Genomic DNA, 21,173 nt, shown 5'->3' on the forward strand with positions numbered 1-21,173 from the left:
AGTCTTTTATTATTTCTGTTTATTGATGTTTTCATTTTAAAGGTGGGATTTTAAATAGTATGGAAGGCATTTTCTCTCAATTTTAAATGAATCAATTAAATGTTAAAAATGGGAATTAAAACCAGATTAAACATTTCATTTTAGAAAACTGTGACCGAAAAATGTGACGAAATTGAAGATCTATCTATCTATCTATCTATCTATCTATCTATCTATCTATCTATCTATCTATCTATCTATCTATCTATCTATCTATCTATCTATCTATCTATCTATCTATCTATCTATCTATCTATCTATCTATCTATCTATCTATCGATCGTCTGTCTGTCTACAAACATTTAGTTTTCATTAATGACAAATATCTTGGATATCCCGTAGTGAGTGATTGAGTGAGTGAGTGAGTGATTGTGTGTGTGTGTGTGTGTGTGTAGGTGTGTGGGTGTGTGTGAACTTTTGGCATGATGAAACCTCTATGCAGATAAATCTGTTTTGTGAATGCCAGACATTCATGGGAATTTTCTGAATAGCATTTGCAAAAACGTCCTACGTTTGTCTTTGCTCAGAGATTTGTCATGCCTACAGATGACTGTGTGCATTTGAAAGGCTTCATTAAAGAGACGTCTTTGATGCCAGGCAGTGCTTTGTGTACAATATTCTGTCTGCTCTCATTCACCAGGCCAGTAGAAGATCCACTTTCACTCTCTCATAATAGCTGCTTTGGGACAGGACTTGGCAAAACTCCTGCCGCCCCACCCTTCCTCCCACTGCCCTTTGTCTTACAGGCAAGATTGATGATCCTTCAGGAAGCTCTTCACGCCCTGACTGTCTCAGTGGTTTGTGTTAATCTTAAACGTGGTAATTGCAAATGGCATGTGTTTCCTGAACTAAAGATACCTCAGCTGTCTATGAAAGAGTTGATCTCATTTACATTAGACCACCCTTTGCCTCTAACCTTCAAAGTGGCTTTTTCACCACTGTGAATTAGGTGGATTTGAAAGTGTCAACTCAGTTTCACATTTGACAGCCTGCTGTCTATCTCAGACACAGTGTTGGGTAAGTTACTTCAAAAAATAATTAATTACTAATTACATTGTCAAAGTTGTATTTAAAATACTTTTCTAATTACTCTGTCCGAAAAGTAATTTAATTACTCAATAAGTAATTCAACTCATTACTAATTAATTCTTAAAATCTCTATAAAGCTTGACCGGATAGACAATAGAAAGGAAACACTTTTAATAATTTAAATATGAATCAAACATGGAAGAGTTTAGCCTTTTATAGCTTTTTAATACATTTTAGCTTTATTAAAACATACTATAATACATTTTTTAGTAACAAATAGGGATGTCACGATACCAAAAATATAGTAGTCAGTACCGATACCACCAAAAGTTCACAATACTCGATACCAAAGTCGATACCACGGTAAAAATATTTAAAGATACAAATAAAACAATGTTAAGCCTATATATTTTTTTCAGGTAAGTCTAATAGTAGTAAGTAAAAACACCACAGAAATTGAATAAACATATACCTCTGCATAGCCATAACTGTATAAATTAAATATAGATTAATCCTTATTAAAGCTTTTCTTTTGTTGTTTGACTATCATTTATAATACAGACAGCCAATAGTAGACAGTAGCATGTTTTAAAGACTGCTGTCACTAAGACCTAATGGACGGAGACAATATGCTGTTACACATGCTGTTCACATTCACATAACTAACTCAAATATATGTCAAGACAGGCATTTTGACATAACTGTGTGTGAGTATTTGAACGTTGTGTAATAAACCATGAAAATCTGACACTCGCGAGAGGCGGCTATGTGTGCGCGCTTTGGTTGAGAGCGCACTGACTGAAGACCGGCTCTCAGAGAGCGCGCGTGAGTAGTTTTTTCTCCCTAAGACATAGCTTACATTTTACTGTAATGCCTACCTGTGTCAAAAAAGTGAAGTGATTGGAATATTTCCATTCTGCAAAACAGCCACTCGCTTCGGACGACATCTTCAGCTAACAATTTTAAAGTGGCAGCGTTCACTTATACCTTTAGATAACACATTTAGCTTTTAAATTCAATATTGATTTATACAGAACTAATTTACAGTATGTAACGCAAGTACATTATAAGTAACTGTAATTAAATTACCTAAAAATGAACTTACTTAGTAACCCGTTACACCCAACAATGCTCAGATATCCACTTGAGGGAATTGTGACTTTTATTATAGCTGGTTGCTCCTCGGGTTATTGGGCCATGTCTAATGCTGCCTTCATGTGCGGCAATTTGATAATTCCCACTGAATTACATGATGACCAGCTCATCGCATTCAAGTTTCGAAATGGGAGGGACGTTCATGTGCAATTTGTACCTAGGAAACTCGCATTCACAATCATTCCAAGAGCACGTGAAGGCAGCATAAGTGCCAGGATTCATCTGTATGGTCTGTTGTTTTTTTTTGTTTTATATACTCTAGATGAGGGATTTTTGTTGTTTTCTTTCTGCATTTTTTCTCCTTGCTCTTCTTTGAAAGCTGGAGAAAGGTGGAGGAGATAAGGAATATTTAGATGTCCTGGTCCACATTGGCCCTTCTTGGCTGTTACTGGGAGCAGAGATGACCTTTAATTGCCAGGTGGTTTGGGCTGGGTGTGTGGAAGCCTGAACTGAGGTGACAGTCCTGTCGCTCTTTACAGAAGCAGAAGAGCTAAAGTGATGACCTTTTCCCACATTCAGCTGCGCTTTATAGAGGAGATTCATCTGTCAGGTCTGCACACCCCCTTCCCTTGTCTCTATTCTCAGTTTCATCATTCGTTCTCTCTAAGCCTCTCTCTCTCTCACTTGGCCAAACCCACCCCCTCACATTTATAACCTTCATCGCCCCATCGTCATCCCTGAAACTCAAATAGCCGTGGCATGATATCCTCATCCTTGAGGGGAAGGTAATGCACAGGTCCAGTTTTATGTCCTTACACAGTAATGGTAAAGGCTTTTTAGTGGCTCTCTGGCATGACAGTAATGACTCAGTCGTGCCGACGGGTTGTTGGCAGAGGTTTGTGGGTAAGCTTGAAGCCGCAGACAGACGTGCCTCTGAACCACTCAAGCAATATGGATAGATAGAGTTCTAGGTATTGTTCTTTTTCATTTTTTTTTATCCTAGGGTAAGTTCACAGTGGTTGCTGCTCTACTTGGACATCATTCACACTGCGTCAAGGAAATTTCAAGGAAATTTCACACTCTTGATTCAGATTGGTTGTTAGATAGAATGCATGTGGAAGAAATGAGCATGGTCTCGAAAGTCATGTTCAATACTGCTTCTAAATAAACGTGAATTGTGTTCTATAGTCTCAATAATTGATAAGAAAGTTATTGGAAATGAACTCAAGTTCAAAAGGTAAGAATTGACCCTTCGCAAAGACCCGTCCCCCTTAGTTACTGTTGCTTTGTCTGACAAGCCGTGCCGCTGTCACACCACACACAGTGAAAAATACATTGCGGAGTAAAGAGGATACTGACCACACGTTGACGGACAAGACAAAGCAGGTTACTTATGATATTAAACAAAGTCCCAGCTTTCAAACTGTGTATTTTTTTTTTTTTTCTTAAGAAATTCAAACAATAAAAAAAGTTTTGTTGCTCTTTAATGTGTCGTCACAGATTGCTGTAGCGCCTCAGCTCGAGAGGCTCGTAAACTGATCATCTCTTCCTACTAGTTCATTTATAGCATCAAATAAACATTAATGAACATGAGAAGGAATGTAGTTTCTAACTACTGGCTGCTTTGTCGGACAAAATGGCGGATGCGGCGTTCTGATTGGTTAGATCGCTTGTCAATCAAACTCCCGACGAAGGGTCAGTTGAACCAAGTGGAGGATATAATTGTAAAGGCACATACAGTACACACTAGAGAATGGATAGGGATTTATAATTTGATCTATAATTTGAATTCAGATTGTTGGCAATATGAATTTTGGCACTTTGGCTGTGGTCACATAACAAATGTCACTTTCATAAACCCTTTTATTTTACCCCTACATCCTTGTGGTGTACAGTCTCTATTAAAATCAAAGGATTCACAGCATCCCGTGACACAGTATAACTTACAGTAAGTGTAGGTTATAAAAAATTAAAATTAAATTTTGTGTGTAATGTAAGTGATGTCTCGGTGAGGGCAGCAAGTGTTGCTAAACAGTTACCTACAGATGCTTTGGAGCTGATTGGTTCAGTGTACTCCATCCTACACTTACAATACTCCTCTAGCTCCATCTGATCATGCGAGCGACGCACAGATCTGTAAACCCCAGCAGGCTTGCTGGGGTGTAGCATCCATACAGTAGGCGTGTGAAGCCTCTCATCTAACGCTTGCCTGCACAGCCAAGCACTCAGACACTTACTTTCCATTGTCTGGAGAAAAATGCAATGCCGCACTCAGCCGTTCTCTCTCGCTCTCTTTCTCTTTCTCTGACAGGAATGAGGCTTAGACTCTCTTTTATTTTTATTTTTGACTCTGTCCCTCTTTTCCATTTTATTTATTTATTTATTTATTTATTTATTTTTTTAAGTTCTTCTTGCATTGTGGATGTCATTCCACATTTTCCCATCACACAAGCAAAGAATCGTCATCCCAGTAACAACAAAGAGCCTGCAAAACAATCAGATAAAAAGCATTTATTATAGTCACTGGTCCAGTCAAAGGTCCGCATGAAAACGGCATACATGTTGATAAAGATGTTCTGCCCCATTGTAGAGGTGTGACACAGAGGAGTGGACATGTGCAAAAGAGACCAAGGTCTAAACGCTGGCATTGTGTTCTCACCCCTTGTTTTCGTCTTTAGGACGCCTGCTTTACAGCACCGAGAAGCCAGGCCTTTACTCTGCATCAAGCTTTTATATTACTGCACATCCATTTCTTTCACACACAACAGAGTTCAGCAGCTGCACCCTCCTTACCCCATATGAAATGTGTCAAGATAAGTCTGAAGGTTTTTTTTTTTTTTTTTTTTAATCTCCGTAATCAGTTCAGACGATAATTAGAGAAACAAACACGGGGTTTCTCATTTAAGTTTGCATTCTCCAGTGGTGCCTTAATCTTTCAAAGAACCCTCCTGCAGCCCTCTGGGAAGACTGTAATGCAGGGATAGTGGTTTTTGGTTCAATGCCCTTGTACCGCTGATGCCAAAAGCACAGTAAAGCCAAAAGCCAAAACAATGCAGATATCATTAATAAGCTCTCAAAGGCTCTGGCCCTCTCTGAAATAATGCACCAGTGGCATTATAGTTTGCTGAGAATAGGACAATAGACAGGCAGACCACACTTCAATGTAATGCAATATGATGACAAACAAAGTAACAGGTTAGCCCTGATAAAGGAAGGGAATGCTGAGGGATAAACAAGGATTTTGTTAGCAGTTTTCTTGGGAGAGGAGTTTTATAGAAAAGTCTCACTGCCCAGTCGCTATTCTCATGGATGAATGTTTCTTATTCTTACTCGCTCGCCCTCCACACGAGTGTTGTACTTAGGCACTGTGCTGGCCTGGAGCAAAAACTTTATCTTGGAATTCTAATAAGCTTTTCTATCTACATCATATTCAAGATGGACTCAACCTTTGTACTCTTTGTATAGTGCTATCAACAGGGAGCTATTTAATGAACACTAATAGCTTTCATTTGAAAATGACCCACTGCACATCTCTCTTATAACCTCACATGCTTTCATTACGGCAGGGCTAACTTCAGCTCACTTAATGCGTGTAATGAAAGGCCAGTTATTCACAGGAAATAGTATTGTGGGCTTTGATACGTATTTTGTGGTTTTGAGTGATCTTTTTTCTTTTAAACTAAACTAAAAATATCAGCAATTCTATTATTGGCCAATTTGTTAACTGTAACATTTAAGTTGCGGACCGATAAAGTGCTGTTAATTGTTATCCAGGTTTCTTCTCTCATTAGGTTTGGTACCAAACGCACCAAACTACAAGTGTGAACGCACCCTAAAATGTTTATATATGGGAAAAAAATGTGGCTCCTTTTCTGATATTGATTAACAGAAAAAACAATCAAGTGAAAATCGTTCTGCAAATCAGTCAGAATTGACTTTCAGTTATTACATATTATTTATGAATTTTTCAAATGCTGTGACAGCAAAAAAAGAAAGAAAGAAAGAAAGAAAGAAAGAGAAAGAAAGAAAGAAAGAAAGAAAGAAAGAAAGAAAGAAAGAAAGAAAGAAAGAAAGAAAGAAAGAAAGAAAGAAAGAAAGAAAGAAAGAAAGAAAGAAAGAAAGAAAGAAAGAAAAAGGGTCCAAGTGAGTACTGTTAGTCCATGTGGTCATACACAAGATTAGTCATGTACAGTACAGACTTCATTAACACAGACTGAAAACAAGATATTTTTTTTCTCAACTTACTTGTCAGTCTGCACTGTTTCATGTACTCAACTTGACCAGGACTGTGTCTGCTAGCCACTGTGGAAAGTCCTCATCTTCTCACAAATAGGGCTTTCAAGCATAGAAGATACATATGATGTGGTGGGATACATTTTTTTATTATTTTTTTTAACTTGTGGGATGAGGTCAAACGGATTTTGCGGGAACTCTAGAAGCACGTCACACAGACTCAGCTGTCTATTTAACAATCAAGTTCTCCCCAGATACCAGTGACATCATTACTTACGATGGGTCATTGCATCGACTTAACCACAGATCGGTGTCAACCCTGTGTTTCTGTAATTATATATCATAGGCTATTTCCTGAGAGAGAAGATGTATTAAGAATGGAAAACTGCTCCATTTTGAGCACTTCCTTGCCACATTAGTATGCCCCTGCAGTACCTTATCGTTGTTATGAATTATGCCAATCATTCCTTAGGATTCATCCCCATTGACCGCTAGTCTACCGCAAAGGAAATGTACTAATGTAACATGTACCTTTTTGCAATTCAGTATTCAAAGAAACTTCATTCTTCCCATTTTTCTCATTTTAGCACCTCATGTATTTTTGATCCCTGAGTTGATAAGATGGAAATGTGCAACGCTCGATCCTGTTTCACTCCTTCCTTGTGAGGTATTCTTTATGAGTCCCTTTGGTCAGAATACTTTTCAAACTGCAGATTTTTCATTCATACACCTACGCTGGACTGCATAACTTAAGGCCTTTTTTTAAGCCTTGTTTGCATTCAGTAGTAATATATATATATATATATATATATATATATATATATATATATATATATATATAAATAGTAAATCATGACAAAATATTAGTGCTGTCCTATGATTTGTGATGTTAATCTCATATCATTAAAGACTTAAGAATGCGTAAAGATGACACTTTTTTTATGTTAAGGGATTGTTCACCTTACATAATTACATTTTTTAGGCCCCATTTACACTGCACGGGTCAAGTGACCCAATTCCGATTTTTTCCTCCCATGTGGCACAGATCGGATATGAGTCACGACCATGTAAGCAGGAAAAAAGCTCATGGATTCCGATTTTCACAGATCGGTTTCAGGCCTCATTCATATGTGGTTATAAATCAGATATGAATATCTACCCGTGCCCGAGTATTCTTCAACTCGCACGCTTCCAGCGGAGCTGCGTACGTATAGTGTCGTGAAGAATTTGTATTATTTTTATGCAGGGATGTAACTATTGCATTAAAAGGGTTTCTATATGAATTCATGTCAATAAATTAAGCTCAAAGTACCATTGAAATTGATTTGTGATGTCAAATAGGCTATTTTCGGTACGTTTTGCCAAGTGTAGTATAAAAAGAACACATCCGATACAGGTCACTTTTAAAAGAAATGTAAGCACGTCGTCCAAAAAAATCGGATATGGTCAAAAGATCGGATCTGTGCATTAAGACTTGCAGTGTAAATGCGGCCTAAGTTAGTGTTTTGTTTTTTTTGGTTTTTTTTTTTTCGTTTTTTGAAAAATGTGTTTGATAAAATGATGCACAGGAATTGACTAAATGTACCTTTACCCAAAGAAAAAAAAAAAAATAAATAAAAAAAAAATCAGAGCCCGATTATTAAATAGTCTGTCCTTGAGGTCTCTTTTTGTTACACTCAAAGCATCATAATGGCAGCTAATAAAGTATGCAGCTCAATGAATAATGTGTAACGATGACAAATAACCACACTCTCTGTCCAGCGTGATATGGCACCACAGCGTTAGAGATGACAGTACTGCATTCTTGAGTTCTTAGGAATCTGGCATCGCATTAATAGCTTATTAGGGTGATGTAAGGTGGTGTCCTTGACTGAAATCTTCATAGCTTTTTCTGAGAAGCCAGTTGTCCATCCTGACGTATGCATTGTCAGCTCTCCCGCTGGCCCTCACCTCAGTTCAGCTATGGCCTTCTCAGCATGCTTGTGGATGGCCGTGCCTGTTAGTTTCGTGTTTGCCCTTGCTTGTTATTATTGTTTATCTTGTTTGTCAATCACCCGGATTGTCTGCTATTCCGGCATTGCCTTCATACATATTCATGAGCCCTCATTACCTGGCTCAATGGTTGGTTGCGGGGCATGGCGACTGTGCCAGCTTTTGTTCTCGAGACTAACAACAGGTGACTGGAGCAGCCTGTGTATTGTTACTTGTCGTTTGCATATTGAGAAAAGTACATTCAGGACAGGACGAGAAGTACAGAGGTGTGCCAGGCTTCCAGATTAACGTCTAAGCAGTAAAGACTGTTTACCCCCTTGTGTTTAATTGAAGCTTGGTTTTGGCTCAGAGCTGCTAGGCTCCTCTGCATGAAATGCAAATTCCATAGCACAACATCATTGTGTAATGCAGATCAAGTGAAGTGATTGCAAAATATTTATTTTCTGTTTTTATAAAATTTACGGTGTAATTTATTCCTGTAATGGCAAAGTCGTCAGCATCACATGATCCTTTGGAAATCATTTTAATTCTTAAAAAATTGAATAAGACACACACACACAAAATGTAGCAGACTGCTCAGGTGTTCATGCTCTTCATATATTCTGGAAAAAAAAAAAAAAAAAAAATGAGTCAAAGACAAAATTAATGTCATGGTAGGTCTGTCAGCTTTGCCAGCTCTATTGCTCACCAACCCAAATATAATCCTTTTTTTTTTTTTTTTTTTTTTTTTTTTTTTCATTTAGTTTAATGCGATTTTGGAATCTGTCACCCCAGGTTTGTCGCCTGTCAGTCGCCAACTGTGGCTAGAGACTGTGACAGTCTGAGGTGTTGATTTAGTGGAGTAGAGATCCTTTTTCGAATCTGTCAGAGTGTGACTCTAGATTAGCTTAATGCCAACTGCACAACCCTCTAATGTGTCGCATGTTGTGCCCATTGAGGAAAATTAGCCTCCTGAGTGACTGTGTCTGTGCATCTTCTGTCTGTCTGTAAGACTGCCACTATTTAGGTCTTCACACCTCACCCCAAACAGCCATTGTTGTTATTCCTTAAAATGCCTGTTTTATTAAAATCATTGCCTTTACTGTCTCCAATATATATGCATGTTCTTAAAATAGTCAGCTGCGGTTTGGGTGCAAGTTCCAGGGAAGTGTGTGATTACACTGGCAATTGGAGTGCTGTGTTATTAAATCGTGAGACACAGCTGTGATAAAATTATGACCTAATTTCGTAGACCAATGCTGTATTGCACCCTAATTGGATAGAAGCTGTTTGCATTGACGGTGTCATGATAATTACCCTGCTTATTTATTACTCTCCCCCCCTCCTTTCCTGTAAGTTTGATAAGGACTACATGTGTATTAGGTTTCTGAGAGATAAGGTGACTAACTCATCAACATGTGCAACTCTGACGCCGGGGTGAATCATGCGCTCTACATTACACGGAAGAACAGATTTACTCTAATCTGAGCCATTTATTGCTCTTAGGAGCATTATATTGTGTCATTTATGTTTCATGATACATAAGCTTTCTTTACGGAGATCAAAGTATTCTCGTCAAAATAAAGTCATTATGTGCACATGAGAAAAATATTTACTGAAAAGAACAAATATAGGCATCATGAATTAATGTTTTGAGTGCATCTGGGTATGTTTCAGAATTCTCCAGTATTGATTTAAGCAGAGGTCCCTGAAACGATTTACCGAAAGCTGTGCCGAGACCTGCTGAGACGGCACGGCAGGAAGGCGACTGTATAATGTTTCACGTGCGCTTGGCCAAGAGAAAGACTGAGCTGCATGCAGCGATGCGTCCCAAAAAATGAAGAACAGATCAATTAGAAGGAAAAAAGGAGGGCGAACAGACAATCACATCTGTCAGCCCTATCCACAACAGACCTGACTGGTTCAGATGAGGAGTTCTGTGTTTGGCATCACATACAGGCAAGGTTACAGCCCCCTGTGCACCCCTCCTTTTGTGAATTCTTTCAGTTTAATAAAGAGTTTATTGCTGGGAGAACATTTTTATTGATTGTGCTGTCCCTGGGAGGGTAATTTGAGATTTGTTGATCTTCCCTCGTTTCTGACTTTACCGTTGGGCATATGCTCTGCTGAGCCGGGGAGAGACGTCCGTGGGAGTAATTTATTTCCATCTACCCAAGCATGGTGTGCTTGTTGTAATGACTGTTCTTTTTCCCTTAGCCTGTACTGCGCACACTGTCTCGCTTGTTGGGTTAGCAAACGCTGTCCTGATGGGTATTCAGATGAGTGTAAAAACACTGTAGAGGCTGTGTTTAGAATGGAATATGTACATTAAAATTATTCTGTTTGTTTATTTAATTAATTTATTTGTTTATTTACAGTAAGTGGAACAGTAGGCATTATTCCTTTTTAAACATTTTTTGTCACATGACCCTGTGGTGAGTTGCATGTGAGTGACATCTTTTTATCAAGAAAATAAAAATGGCATATGCACAATATATCAGCACAATATTGATTACTGATATTGACTGACTTTTTATTTATATCATTTAATAATGAATATTTAATTGTGTATGCTCATTTGCCCTATTTTTACAAAAACTGCTTATGCCATCATCTAATGTTCAATTAAAGATAATGTTTAATAAAACTAACACTCTTTAATAACTAACACACCAACAACATTGTAATATTTTGCAGATTGTGAAATGAAATTCCAAGGTTTTCCATAGGTCTTTCATACCTCCAGTAATATTGTTAAAATATTATTTATTTATTTGTTTGTTTGCTTGCCATAACATCGCAATAATTATTGCCTTATTGTTATTGGGGTTTGATATTAATGAATCCCCGTTTGTTTGTTTGTTTGTTTGTTTATCCATCCAGTTTTGTATAAAACATGCCTTAACTTTTGGCAGGAACATTTTTCAAAAAAGGTGTTCATTTATCACATTGGAAATGGAAGGTAGCATTGTGAGATAAAGTGTTTCATGCAGTGCACTGTTGAATATTGCTGATTTCTGCAAATGTCTTCTAATTTTAGTATACGCATACTAGACACTGAAACCATACTATAGACTGTAAAAATGTTGTGTGCTGTTTACTTAAAAACAAATATATATATATATATATATATATATATATATATATATATATATATATATATATATATAGTCTATGAGTCTATGACTCAATTAATTTAATATTTTTAGTACAATGTGCTTTTTTATTTTAAATTGACTCTCAAAAGTGTGTGATTTACAATGAATGGAAATGGCCTGTTTATATTTGACTTTGAGTTAGGATGTACAATTAAAAGTCTATTCTGCTAGCACATCACAAGTAAGAACAAACTTGTTACTGCACTGGCAAAAGTTATTGCTCATTGAACAAAGCAACATGATTCAAAGTATTAGTATATGCAGTTATTCACAACCTAACCATAAGCTCTACTTCTCTGCACAAGTGTAACGATCAAAACTAAAACATAACAGAAACTCTTTCAAATGTCAAACATAACTGAACATTAAACATCAACAGATATTTCCCTTCACTCAAAAACACTCAAAAATAACACTTAATTTCAATATTTACTATCCATTTCCAGCCATATGCAAAGCATGCTGGGAACTAACAATGGCGTCTAAATAAAACAACATAATTGAGCTAATTATCTTAAAATAAATAGGTATCCTTCTTTCCTTAATTGTATTAGCTTAATAGGTTCCTCAATTCAAGCCTCAAAACTATTCACGTTTCCTTACAAAAAATTAGGAAAATGTATCTCTTGATTTTATTAGTGAAATGTTCTCAATGTTTTCTAAACAACACTGAACCACAATTTTATTAATAAAATATACACACTATTTTTAATTATCACCTTTAGTTTTTTAAAATAAAAATTACTAGACCGATGATTCATTTTTTTTTTTTTTTTTTTTTTTTTTTTTTTTTTACAGTGCACTGTATACTGTAGATTTAGTCAAATGTTTAGTATGGCAGTATAGTAGTATGGTAGTATGCTAATCTGAACATATCCAAAGTCTCTGTTCTGACTCAAGACTTACAATTGTTAACTTGGCATAGGCTGAGTGTGTGATTGGAACATCAGAGATCAAAGTATACTGCTGGAAGCCTCACAGATATTGTCATTCAGTCGAAATGTTTTCTGATTCTGAGCCTTCTCTCTGTCTTATTTCCTTTTCTGTATCCTCTTCCAACACTGGATTAATTCCTGCATCATTTAAGAACTTGGCAGTCATTACACTTGCAGATTCTCCTTGTTTTAACAGTCACATGGAAATGTACCAAAGCATAAGTAATGGCACCTTAATTCTGTTGCTTCACTCAACATTATAATTACAGTCAGTGCACATTCTATCTATCTATCTATCTATCTATCTATCTATCTATCTATCTATCTATCTATCTATCTATCTATCTATCTATCTATCTATCTATCTATCTATCTATCTATCTATCTATCTATCTGTCTGTCTGTCTGTCTGTCTGTCTGTCTGTCTGTCTGTCTGTCTGTCTGTCTATCTAATCTCTGTTGATCGTTCTATCACTCTGTCGATATAGAATGAAGGCAAACTAAAAGTGAGTTAAAAATAATTACATGATTTTAATTAAAAAAACACATTTAAAAAATGTCTTTAATTTAAAATAATAGCTAAATAAAACAGTTTAGCTTTTGGTTGACATCCTATGTGAAAAGAACATTGCAAAAGGACAGTTCTTTTAGAGGAAGACAAGCTTGCTTTTAGATTAAAGAAAAAAAAAACTTAAAAAAAAAAGCAATAACCTCTGCCGATGAAACTCTAAACTAAGATCAGGACCATGCATTACGGAAGTAAATAAGGTCATGAAGTCTTAACGACATTGAGATGAGCAGTGTCTAGAAAAATAAAGCATGACAGCATGCTTGTATCTGGTCCTGCGGAGAGAGTCCAAATGGCTGGATTATTAGCATAGCATGTCTTGTCTGCTAGGGCCCATGCTCTGCTAACCCCCCTCCCAGATGCAGATTGAGTCTGGAGGCCTGGAGAGAGCAGACTGATTCATTCAGGGTTCAACCGCCTCTTACCAACCCTCCCATATGGCTCTGCTTGCGTGTCATTTGCTCAATATGCAAGACTCCGATAATTATGTAAACCATAGAAGAGCATATTAGCAATTAACAGCGTTCTCTCTTCTCTCTTTAGCCCCATTTGTTACATCTTCCCTCTGTCTCTGCTTTATTTGGCGGGTCGTCCTATAGATGCCTTTGGAAAGGAGGCAACAGCGAACCCTAATCGCTTGTCTCGTCTCTGCGAGTGGCGATGGAGAAATACAACTCCAATAATGAGATTTGGCGGCACATTAGCAATGATGATTGCTGTGGCTGAATGGTGTGCTGCTGTGTTGTTGCGCTTCATTCAAAATCAATGATACATTGTTTAGGGGAGCTTTGTTCCTCAGCCGAACCGCCGGGCTAATGTTCCTCAGAGTCTTTCAGACAAGAGAAAGGCCATATTACCGTAATCCCTCCCCCTAACGTGGCTGATCTTTGCTGCTCGATTGCAGGCTTTTTCTGAAACATCTCAAAGCCTCTCAGCACATTTATTTAATTTAACATCTAAGATGATGGAGTCAACCGTCAGTTTTATCTCATTGTGAAGACAATTATAGGCTTCTGACACATTTTTATTTTAGTCTAGGTTTGCTTTGAACCAGGGAAAGTGGATGTGTTAGGCATCCTTATTTTTTTTTTATTATTATTTATTTATTTATTTATTTTTTGCTTATGCATATATTCATCTATTCCAGAAAGAACAAAGCTAATGATTATCTCATCAAAAGCAAGCACGTCTTGCGGAGGGGAGGAAAAAAAAAAATCTCAACAATGCTGTGTTTACTATTGAGAATAGAACCACACTCATTGGAATTTAAAGGCCTAGTTTATAGTAATATCACATTTTTCTTCCTCTTACTCACTTTCTGAACATTCCTTTGTACGTGAGAGATTATTATCCATTATTTATTTGAGTAAATTTCATCAAAATCTCTCAGCACTAGAAATACTCCATTTTGTTCAAGATCCAGGTGTCAGTGCATTGGCTTTGTGTTGCGTCAGACTTATTATTGTCAGCAGGACATTTGAAGTAATTTCAGAGAGAGACCACATAAAAGCATTTAACTGGGTTTAGGACATGCTTCCAACAGGGAGGGCAAGAAAGGCAGTTTTTGTTAATTTTTCAGTTGTGTACTTAGTATATTAGTAGTATATTAAAGATATGATGCACATGCCAGCCCTCCCATCAGCTGGTGCTTGTAATATGTTGGTAACCCAGCAGGACTGGCTATGTGTGCTTAGGTCAACCAAAGTAGAAAGGGCACCTCTTTTCTTTTTTTCTTTTTTTTTTTTTTTTTTTTTAACTCAGCTGACCTTTATGAGCACAATTAGCATTAAAAAAAAACTGAAGGTTCTCTCACTAGCCCACATCACCTACAGCTTGCTTCTATTCTTATAGGTAATTGCAAAGTTTGACAAGCAGTATGAAACTATTTTTTTTGGGAAAAGGAAGGCAATAGAGTTCCTGACATCTTTTAAGTGGCATTTTGTGTGTGTGTGTGTGTGTGTGTGTGTGTGTGTGTGTGTGTGTGTGTGTGTGTGTGTGTGTGTGTGTGTGTGTGTGTGTGTGTGTGTGTGTGTGTGTGAGTGTGTGTGTGTGTGTGTGTGCGCGTGTGACAAAACTTGGCTCAAATATGCCCTCCGTCTCGAATTGTCGAAAAGAAAAGAAAGCCATAAACATCAGGGACATTTCAGTGACATGTTAAATGATGTGGGGGTGGTAATTATCTACTTATTTCTCAGTCACCTTGAATGTCATTTGCTCAGCACTGTAAAACTTTGACCTCAGCTGACCTTCAAGAGTAATGTAGGACGGATTTTCCTTTGAGAGTGCTGGCTCTATCTACCAACATGTTAAAAAGCTGACGAAAACAAAAATGGAGTCAAGATCAACATGAATATTTCCCCTTGAATTGAGCTTCTATAGATTTTTAAAGCCCAATCAGGCTTTTCAGCTTTATTTGCTCTCTCTGCAGTCTGAGATTGGCAGTGTGCAATAATGGGGAAAGATGTGAACATTAGGGAGTCTCTGTGTGAATCGCAAGTGTATTTCAGACCACCAGCATAAGGCAAAATAGCATATAAAGCTGTGGCCTCATTTAAACCATACTCCACCGTCTACCATCACTCACATCCCTGCGAGTAGTTCACCAAAGGAGCTGGCAGCAGGTGTTTTCTCCTGTGGCACTCATGGGTGTGTTTGTACATTTTCTTTGCAGAACCTGATCAAAAACCTTCCTGAGCAGAAGGAGCTGAGCAATCTGGCCGAGCTGAAGAACGAATATGAGGAGCTTTGTGAATCAGAACAGTTTGGAATTGTGGTAAGTACTGAGATTGTTCAGTAGAGTTAGTAGAATAGCTCCAGGAGACTTTTACACATTTCAGGGCTCCAGACAAAATTTTTATGAGACAAAATGTAAAATATAAATTATTAAAATAGCTTATTATTATTATTATTATTATTATTATTATTATGTAAGGCTAAAAATCAAGAATCAGTGCTGTGTGTTTATGTTGGTGAGACTAGTTGTTCATATGACAGTGTGTAGTAGGGGTGGGTGAAAGACCAAATTCTTATTTTATGAAATGAGAAATTGTATTTCACGATAATGATGTAGATATAGCACAGTATAGTTATTTTTTGTTATTTTATCTCAGTTATAAAAATAAGGGGGAAAAAAAGAGAAGCAAATTACAAACAATAGGACAAATACAATATAACAAAAATATGAATTAAATTAAAGGGGTGGTTCAATGCGATTTCACTTTTTAAACTTTAGTTAGTGTGTAATGTTGCTGCTTGAGCATAAACAGTATCTGCAAAGTTACAGTGCTGAAAGTTCAATGCAAACAGAAATATTGTCTATTAAAGTTATGGCAGTTTATTGCCTACAAAAACAACCGGTTTGGACTACAACGAACTTCTTCCCGAGTTGGTGACATCATAAACCCTGCAAAACACGCCCCCAGGAACACGCAGCAAAGTGGGCGAGGCCATGTCATTCAGCATAATGAAAGCGGAAGAGTTGTGTACACCGGATGCGAGCGGTGCGGCGCGTCAAAAGATAATAGAACATTGTAATCTTTGATATTTTCTACACTGGATGCAGCGCTGAAGACAGCTTTCAGAATTTACACGAGTTCAATGCTGGATTTGCACAAAGCTAGGCTTTTACTGAAAGATAGAGCAGTCCCCACTTTTAAAGCAGAAGCTGCTGTTTATTGGCTTCAAACTGTAAGTACGTTTTATTGTTTGTACATGTCTTTTAAATGTATAGTTCTGTTGCTATTTTTTTGGTTGCATCAAGGACATATACAAAGAGCAACTCGTTTTTGCTTCGCTAGCCAGTTAGCTGTATTATAGTGCATACTTCAAGTTCTCCAACAAACCCCAACAAACTTATATGTTCATAAACCAACAGTTGTTCATGCCGTAAATTAAACGCTACCTTTACAAAAATGCGACTACTCAGTCATGTATTTGGCTATAGTAAATCTTTAATCAGGATAAAACTGTATATCGAAAGCTAACAAACAGCAGTGACAGCATCTAAACACTTTGACACAAATACAAAATGAAATACCATTCTTAAACGTCCTTTAGAAGCCGCGATTGCAGTTCATCTGGGTCTGATTCGGGCTCAATCTGATACAGTAATATAATCAAATTGAGCATACAATATTACCGAAGCCCACGTAACCAGTAACAAATGATAAGGGGCGTGGCTTTTCCGGACACTTCAGCGAATCATGATGGCTGTGGATTACACCGGGCCCACTAACCAATCTGAGCACACATATTTCGGAGGGAGCGGCTTCATAGAAGCAGGGGTCAAATGAGCCGTTCATATGACAGTTGAAACAGAGGTGTAGAATAAAGCTAAAATATATGAAAAATACAGCGTTTTCAAAAAAACGAAGCATTAAGACATGTTAAACTGCGCCAGCCTAGAAAAAAAAAAAAAAACATTGAACCACCCCTTTAAAGGATTGGTTCACTTTCAAATGAAAATTACCCCAAGCTTTACTCACCCTCAAGCCATCCTAGGCGTATATGACTTTCTTCATTCTGATAAACACAATCAAAGATACATTAATAAATATCCTGATGTATCAGAGCTTTATAATGGCAGTGAGAGGGATCAACGAGTATCAACGAGTAAGAACGTTTTTTTTGTTGTTTTGTTTTCATAAGCTGAATACAGAAGGCGGCCTGGTGGAAGCTAGATGTTTTATTTCATAACTTGTTATATATGGATATATATTTTTTTACACAAACATTGCTTCGGTTCAGAAGGCCATTATCAATCCCCCAGAGCCCTGTGGAGTATGTTTATGATGGATGAACTTTATTAATCTCATACTCATTGATCCCGCTCACTGCCATTGTAACGCTTTAAACTATATCTTATTGTGTTCATATACACCTAGAATTGCTTGATGGTGAATAAAGCTTGGGGTCATTTTCATTTGAAATGTAAAATTCGAACGCATTGTTTTCAATTAGTGTACACACACCGGCGGCGACATGTGGCGCCTATCCGAGGCGCCAAGCTACTACTCAGGAAGTTGTTCAGTATCCTGCCATGCCACAGAGTGCCATGTACATTGTTTTACATTAAATTTATATTATATTTCTCTCAAATTGTCGTTAATGTACATATTGACTTAACCCTGTGCTGCAATATACATCAGTTTTACATTCTTAGTTTAAGAGCTTGAATAAAGTCTAAAAATGTATAATAAACGTAGCCTTTTCTTTCATTTTGCTCTGTTGTGCCATTTGTCCATGTACACTAACCTCAGTGTGAAATATTAAAGCATAGGCATATGTAACGTTTCCCCGTCGACTTAAAACTCAACCATCATGCATCAGGAGTCGATTAAAAAAATTGTGCTCGCGTGTATATAATGTGCGTGGCCGGTGTGCGATACCTGTGAGTTGTCCAAGATGCAATGCGGCGTGGCGCTGAGCTTCTCGTCCGGTGTGCGACCCCCTTTGGACCAAATGCATGGATCCATTATACTGATACACATCTGGTTTATACCCAACTGTTTACTTTCATTTGAGACATAACCAGCTGTGTTTACATGAATAATCCACACATGTAAATAATGTGCATGCTGAGAGACATGACTTTCTGTGCACGTGCTTACGCTGTGTATCAGTCAGCGCATACACCGCATTGTTGTTTTGTTTATGTTTGTTTTGTTTTTTCCACTGCTTATTTTCCTTACTAAATGAACACTTTTTAACATCGAGCACATCTCAAATTTGCGATTGCCTTCTGAGAGATGCAGCTTTCTGTGCGCGCACTTTGGCAGCGTGCCAGTCAGCACAAGCACCGCACCGCACACAGAGCTCCTTTTAGGATATATTGCACTTATAACTCTTTTTAACATCAAGCTCGTCCTGCTCTTTGTATTCTCTTTATATGTTATATGTTTACATACCGCGATATACAAGATATGGCAAAATCTCTAGCGATAGACATTTTATACTGTGATAACAACAGTATATACAGTATATATATTGTCATAGCGCCCTGCCCTAGTGTGTAGCTCAAAATAAACATTCACAGCAGAGCTGTCATGCAATATATTGTTATTCCAGTTTTAAGGTGAAATTGATTTATAAGCAAACTCTTTCGGGGGAAGCAATACAGTGGGAATTATGCTGGAACCATAATCAAGTCAATTTTTAGCTTGACTTTTGTTCTCCCCAAAAAGGCAGAAATACTGTTACAGAGTGATAGTTATGTGGAACAAATACTATTCTGGATCATTAGAGGAACAGCTTGAAATTGGAACACAAAATGATATACAATTAGAAAAACACCCAAATTTATACAGTATTTGAGAATTGAACAGAATTGAAAGAAGAAAAAAAAACACTAGCAATAATTCATTTTATATTCAATCCATTACAAAAATAACACATTTCTGGTTTTCAGAAATGTCTGGAAACACTCATGTGTGTCGACTCAGCCAATCAGCGTGTCCTTTCAAGTAACTATGCACCCAATGAACTGAAGTGCATATGTAGTGCATGTTTATATAGGCATCTATGGTATTACAACTATATCATCTACTGCAACCGTTCCACACCCTTGCTGATCTTTTGCTTTCAATGGCCAATCAATAGATGAATATGGATGACACTATGAACAACCATGTGTTTTGAACAATTTTGTTATTTAGCAACTAAAGTAATTTGGGTCCTAAATGTCCTAATATTTCATTATTGGTCAATGTTTGAGTCTGGAATACAGCCTTGTCCAGAGACAAGGTGCAGGTGCCAGACCCAGAGCTTGGAATCATTCCGTACACTTTCCAATTGGAGAAATAACAACATCAGAAGCCAAACAAAACTGTGGTACAAAATGTGATCGCTACAATTATAATCAACAGCCAAACACTGGACCTGGCACCAGCACCAATAATTTGGTGAAAATGGGGGAGTCACACACTAAAAAGCATTCCAGCTGCCTATTGATTTTATCCGTCTCATTTTCTTAGACCTTTCTTCCCTTCTATTTCACTCTCTCTCCCTTTTGGCTCCGGTTCACTATTTCTCCTCTACTTTCGTCACACTCCAGTGCATAACCCTTCACACATCTCTGTTCCACTTCCGCCAATTTCTTTCCTTCAGTCTCTCTCTCTGATACTAAAATCACCCTCCTTTCCATTTCTGTTGTTGTTCACACCAATAGCTCTCTACTTCCGTGTGAAGGATTTTGAGCTGAAAAGCGGAATGGGGGACAGCGGGAAATTAGGCATAGACGGAGAGGGAGTACACAGGAGAAAGAAGACTGCCTTCAGGCTCCATGCAGGATCAGCGCTATTCAATATATAAAGAGACTGTGTAATGTATAATTAAAAGGCCAAGAATATAAAGGGCATTTTTTATGACAAGTCAAATCTGGTAGCCTGGTTGTGACTGACAGAAGCTATGATTTTGATGAATAATAAAGAGTGAGGCAGAGCTTTATTTTACTACAGAGCATGATTAGGCCCTGAGTTCTTAAACTGGAAAGACTTTTAGACTTACTTCCTATATTGACCAAATCCCATTAGCATTGGCCTTTGTCTTGACATTGTCTCAAATATTTAAGCTTCTCTCTAAATCAGTTTTTTTGTGCAGTGCACAGGCCTTCACTTGATGAGATTTGCACCTGGACTAAATGAATAGTTCACCCAAAAGTGAACAATTCTGTCATCATTTAATCACCTTGTGTCGTTCCAAACCCCATATCGCTTTCTTTCTTCCATTTTCATCCAAGACACAAAAAAAGAGAAAAAAAAAAAAATATATATGTTTATGTTCACTTGTTTATGTTCAATTAAAATAGGTTTTTACCTACTTTGCTTGCCAATTCCAGTATATACTGACAGCTTAATCAATGGATTGTAAGTCTTGCAACTTTGGTAAGTGACCTTGAGTTTAAAGTCCCTGTAAAGTCAATTCTGAGAATTCTTTCTAAACACTTTATAAATGTTACAAATGTATTGCTAAAACACATTACAAAGTGTGTGAATTGAGTAATGCTTAATTGTGAAGTTAGAGCGTTAAACAGTTTTTCACCAAGTCTCTGCTCAGGATTTTTTGGGCGGAGCTAAAACGGGGGTCTAATGACGCACATCGTCCCTCGAGCATAGCCCCTCCCCTAACACTATATAACTGTCGATGACG

At 37.4% G+C, this 21,173-nt stretch overlaps 1 protein-coding gene across 9 annotated transcripts in view; it reads left to right on the plus strand.

The window, feature by feature from the left end:
- diaph2 (diaphanous-related formin 2) overlaps positions 1-21,173 on the plus strand; it is a 456,526-nt gene that overhangs the window by 258,918 nt on the left and 176,435 nt on the right. For all 9 annotated transcript variants that reach the window (XR_010895340.1, XM_067388324.1, XM_067388359.1 and 6 more), the window contains one exon: positions 15,700-15,801. Coding sequence is in view for 8 of the 9 variants with exons in the window: in XM_067388324.1 (XP_067244425.1) it covers positions 15,700-15,801 (102 nt within the window). In the remaining variant the exon portion in view is untranslated. The remainder of the gene's footprint in view (positions 1-15,699; positions 15,802-21,173) is intronic.

This window comes from Chanodichthys erythropterus, chromosome 1 (assembly GCF_024489055.1).
Source record: "Chanodichthys erythropterus isolate Z2021 chromosome 1, ASM2448905v1, whole genome shotgun sequence".
NCBI lineage: Eukaryota > Metazoa > Chordata > Actinopteri > Cypriniformes > Xenocyprididae > Chanodichthys > Chanodichthys erythropterus.